Source organism: Mastomys coucha, unplaced genomic scaffold, assembly GCF_008632895.1.
Source record: "Mastomys coucha isolate ucsf_1 unplaced genomic scaffold, UCSF_Mcou_1 pScaffold15, whole genome shotgun sequence".
In the NCBI taxonomy this organism is placed as follows: domain Eukaryota; kingdom Metazoa; phylum Chordata; class Mammalia; order Rodentia; family Muridae; genus Mastomys; species Mastomys coucha.
The window spans coordinates 13,372,005-13,377,250 of NW_022196897.1; the positions used below are offsets into that span (position 1 = coordinate 13,372,005).

Sequence of the window (5,246 nt, forward strand, 5' to 3'; positions counted from 1 at the left end):
AAACACACTGCTGTGTATTCTGGGCTCTGTCTTCTGCAGTTCTCTGGGACCTGGTACACAAAGGCCACGATATGTGACAGGAATCAAACGGCTGAGAAGATCCCTATGAAGGTGTTCCCTATGACCGTGACAGCCCTGGAAGGAGGGGACTTAGAGGCCCAGATAACATTCTCGTGAGTGTCCCCACCAAGCCTCTGCAGGTGTCTTTCTTGTCCTTTCCATTCTTATTTTGTTATAGGTTACTGAATGCCCTTGCCTATATGGGGGCTTGCTGCCACGACATACTCTAAAATTTGGGCATGGCTTTGATATAAATCTTCAGAATTGCCTCGTCTTGATGGTATGCCTGGTGACCTGTATATGGCTCCTGTTTTACAGGAGGAAGGGTCAGTGTCACATGAAAAAAATTTTGATGCATAAAACTGATGAGCCTCGAAAGTACACTGCCTGTGAGTACCATGCAACCCAGCGTCTCCTGCAGGCACACGTTCCTGCATGGAGGCTGCCTGCCTTGTTTAACTCCCAGTATGGCCACCGGGTCCATGTACCCAATATCAGAGTTCATGGGTTAGTCTGTACCAGGCATTCAGTAGAGGTCTCCCTTAAGGATGCATTGCTAAGGGCAGGATAGCAGGGAAGGGAGGGGCAGGCCTGGCGACAAGCTTAACCCCTGCCTTGCCTGGAATCCTCAGCAGGACCTGGCAATGCCCTAGAAGATGGCTTCTGTCTAATTATGGAGATCACAGAGCTGGTCAGGTTGGGTCTCCTGTGTAGCCAACTACAAGTATTCCTGAATATGTCTTTGAAAAACCTCCAAATGTTTTTCAAGAAATGAAATGTTAAGAACCTTTTCTCTGTTCACCTTAGTCAAGGGCAAGAAGGTCATCTATATTCTGGAGATTCCTGTAAAGGATCACTACATCTTCTACTGTGAAGGCCAGCGCCACGGGAAGTCACATCGGAAGGGGAAACTCGTGGGTGAGGAAACAGAGACCCCATGTCCTGTCTACAGTCTCTGTTTCTAGTAGCTATCAAAATAGCAACAGCCATGCAGAGCACTGGGAACTGGGGAGACTCAACGTGCTACCCAGATATGTAAGATCCAAAGTGGAAAGTGGATCAACTGGGAGGGGACCCAGCTTATGTGACCTTTGGAGTTTGAGCATTCAGCAGGGGTGTCTACGTCTGGAGTGGCAAATGACATATCTAGGGGTCTCAGCCATGTACCAGTTAATATGGAGGGGAATAACCTGACAGAGGCCTTGGTGTGTAGATGGGATCTCCCAGGGTCAGGACAGTCCCTTGCTTCTGAGATCCGGAGTTTTGAAAGATCTGGGAGTGGTGTTGAAAGTGTGTTAGGGTTCACAGAGGGCTGTCGGGGTCTCTCAGTGTCTGGGAGTCCTCATCCCAGAGCAGTATGTCCCTGCCAAGGTCCTCCTCCTCCTTGTCCTCACAACTCCAGGTTGGCAGCCCCAGTGCTGGTCAGTGCTCTTGACTCTGTCACTGGTTCCCTGCAGAGCTCTGCATTACTGCTGCCCTGCTCACCTGCCCTCTCCCCACAGGGAGAGACCGTGGGGAAAACCCACAGGCCATGGAAGAATTCAAGAAATTTGTAAAGAGCAAGGGATTCAGAGAAGAAAATATCTTTGTACCTGAGCAGATGGGTGAGAGAAAGCTCTGACCATGAGCTTCCCAAAACCAGCTTGTTTCTCTGCTCTGCTTGTTCCTGTATGCCTCCGGGTAACTTGTGTGTCTCTGTGTCACTCTGTGTCACATGTGTCTTTTTGCCTCCCTTCAAACACCAGTGCCACCTCAGCAGGCACCAGAGCCTTGGCTTTGGGAGGGTCTGAGCTGCAGATGTGATGGGTCATTATCCAAAAGCTCCTTCTTACCCATGTCCTGTTCTTGCTTTCTATAGATCAATGTGTGGCTGGGAGTGACTAGGGTAAGTGGCCATCTGGGAGGACGATGGAAAGCCTATGTTCCTGGGTTCTGGAGTTGGAGGGTCCATGTGCTTCAGTTCTCATCCACTTGTGCAGAAATGGTCTACAAAGAAATGATCCCTCATTAATCCCTGGACTCTGCTCCCCCCTGTCTATATCCCCTTGTCTCCCACACCCAGGGACATGCAGACACTTGCCAGGTCACAGGTGTAAGAGACAGAGTGGCTGTCCAGCAATAACTGCACAAATGCTTCAGGATAGAAGACCACTGGCCAGTGTCTACCACTCTGCTGTATTCTCTTTGGCACAGCAGCCCATCATGCATGCACTTGCTGATCCTGCCCTAATGCCAACTCAGTTCTGAGACATCCTTTGAGCTTCCCAACCCCAGACCGTTTTTCCTCACCTTCACTGATGGACTTCCCTTCGACCTCTGCTTCACCCACCCCCAGCATCAGCTACTCCTAATAAAGCATTCCAGCATCATTCTGGCTCAGTCTTGTCTGCAGAGGGCCTTGCATCGGTAGTTTCTAAGGAAGTGCTTGAAGGTCTAGAAAGGTGTTAGAGGGTCACAGAAGATGGTTGGGGTTGGTAATGCATTTTACGGAGTCTAGAGGGTGAGCAAATCTTGGAGGGTGACCAGAAAATGATTTAAGGTTCTTAGGAATGAAAAATTATTCAAGTGGAAGATGTTTGAGGTTGGTAAATACAAGTCTTCTTGCAAATTTAAATTGATTCTTACAAACTTCAGAGAACCCACTGGGATCCCCCTCCCTCATGTCAAATGGATTACAGATAAGCATTGCTATTCAGCAGCCTGTTTCCCTCCCCACCTGCCCATTCCTTAGGGTGGGATCTAGTTCACTTTCTTTGGACCCCACCCCAACCTGCCAAGGTCATGGGCCTAAAAGTTTCAAATGTATACTCAAGATAAAGGTTTTTTCCCTAAAAGTCTGATGATATACGTATATATCCCTAGCATATATATCTGTTCCAGCATCTTGTCATGTCTAGGTGCTCCCTTGGAACCTGCCTCCAGGAAAGCTCCAAAGCAGTTACCCACAGGTGCTCTGGTCAGTCTCACAGACTGCTTTAGCTTGGTCTATACACTCTTAATCCCAGATTGTCCCACAACCTGGACAGCAATGAAACAACCAGCTCTACGTGGACTTGACCAACATTCCGGCCACCCTCCCCCATATGGCACCCCAATGTCAGGAGGAAGAACTCAGTCATAGCAGATTATGTTGCTCCTTATTCATTTGTTATCAACAAAAGGCTTCGAGGCTGAATTTCAGAACCTAGGACAAGGTGCATATTTTACATACCAAAGCAGACCTGGCCTCCCAGCATCCCTCAGTCCCTACCTGGCATACTCTGTCTCCAACCCTAAACTTTCCAGCTCAGAAGCTGGGCTGTCCTTCTCCCAGAGGCTCTTTCCTATATAACCCAGGCATTTTGGGTTCTCCTGCTTTTTTTCTATTCCCTGTTTCCATCTTTCTACATGCGTGTGCTTTCTCTTTTTCTTCCACCTCCCCTCTCTACTTTCCCATGGTGACTTCCCTGGCCTTCCTCCTTGGAGCCAGTGAACTGGCCTACCATATTTATGTATATAAAATCTGGCTTGAAGTGGCTTATTTCATTTGTGGAGAAATACCTTATCAGTTATATGACATTACTGATTAACCACATACAAGTAACTCACTACTGATCCAGGACAGGAGGCTGCATGGATAGTTCTGTCATGCAGGAGACAGGATGAGGAGGAGGAAAAGGAAGAGGAAGAGGAGGAAGAAAAGGAAAAGGAGGAGGAGGAGGAGAAGGAGGAAGAGGAGGCATATAGTAATCTGGTGTCACATAATGTTGTGTGACAAATTTTTTCCTGGAGAGATGGGACACACTCTAGTTTGGAATCTGATGATAGCCCAAATAAAGATACCACCAAAGACCATCCTGATGAATTAGAGTTTTATTGGGATTGCTTACAAAGGGTGGGTGGGGGTTACTAACAGAAGCAGAAGTGACTCAAGGACGGCTATATCACCAAGGCCCACCTCAGCATGGGTGATAGCTTTGTTGGAGATTGGTTCTAATGCATTGATTCAATAGGAAATCTGTGTGACCAAACGCTAAAGGTCCGTGTTCCCAAGTGTTTGTTTGTTTGTTTGTTTTTTAAAGATTTATTTATTTATTTTATGCATATGAGTACACACTGTAGTTGTACAGATAGTTGTGAGCCTTCATCTGGTTGGGAACTGACATTTAGGACCTCTGCTAGCTCCGGTCAACTCCACTCGATCCGGTCTCGCTCCTGCCCAAAGATTTATTATTATAAATAAGTACACTGTAGCTGTCTTCAGACACACCAAAAGAGGGCATCAGATCTCATTATGGGTGGTTATGAGCCATCGTGTGGTTGCTGGGATTTAAACTCAGGACCTTCAGAAGAGCAGTCAGTGCTCTTAACCACTGAGCCATCTCACCAGCCTCCCAATTGGTTTTTGATCAATCAATAAAGATGCCAGTGGTCAATGGCTGCACACAGGATGGAACACTTAGACTATTGTGTGTGAGGATTCAGGGACAAATAGAGGATTCACCATGACTCAGGCTAGAAGGATAGGATGCAGGAGCAGAAATAAAGACAACCAGTCATGTGAGGTTTCAGGTAAATGGACTTGGTCCACTTTCCCCGATAGGAAAGTTTTAGGAGTGCCCAGCCTGTGAGGTAGTGAAGGCATTTTAAAAACAAACCAGTGTGTGTGTATCTTTTATTCACAGCTCCTAAGATAGCCTCTGGGTGGGTGTGCCAGTAAGATCTCCCAGGAACACAAAGCGGTATGGCCCAGATTCCCTCTACACAGCTTGTACAAGTTGGGAACCTGGAGCAGCTGCACAGCCTGTAGGCAGCTCCACAGAAGATGTTCTTTTCAAGTGACACTGGTCTAAACCTTTTCCAGGTGTTCTAGAGTTTGAGACCACCAGGGAACAATCACCAGACTAAATTTACATTTAAAAGACAAAAAAACCATTTTATGTTATTTCTAGCAGTGTTTGCTGCAGCAAGCAGCTACCTCTGCCAGGCTGAGAACTGCTCCACAGGCTCAAGTTCTTGATGACACAAACTTCAACTGTCTCAATTTTGGGGATTTTCTCCTGCATGAGACATTATCATATTTGGTGGTTTCTTTTGTTTTCTGAGCACACTGCAGTGAAGTGAGATTACAGCAGCAGAATGAGGGTCTGGTTAAATTTTTAATAAAAGCTGCACAATATGGGGAGATGAGCCAAGTGGCCCTGAGG

The 5,246-nt window shown here is 47.0% G+C and overlaps 1 protein-coding gene across 1 annotated transcript in view; it reads left to right on the forward strand.

The window, feature by feature from the left end:
* LOC116091601 (odorant-binding protein 2b-like) overlaps positions 1-2,329 on the forward strand; it is a 10,803-nt gene extending 8,474 nt beyond the window's left edge. The window contains exons 2-7 of the mRNA XM_031373179.1: positions 40-173; positions 379-449; positions 868-978; positions 1,563-1,664; positions 1,919-1,945; positions 2,123-2,329. Coding sequence (XP_031229039.1) covers positions 40-173; positions 379-449; positions 868-978; positions 1,563-1,664; positions 1,919-1,944 — 444 coding nt within the window. The 3' untranslated portion in view covers position 1,945; positions 2,123-2,329. The remainder of the gene's footprint in view (positions 1-39; positions 174-378; positions 450-867; positions 979-1,562; positions 1,665-1,918; positions 1,946-2,122) is intronic.
* The last annotated feature ends 2,917 nt before the right edge of the window (positions 2,330-5,246 follow it).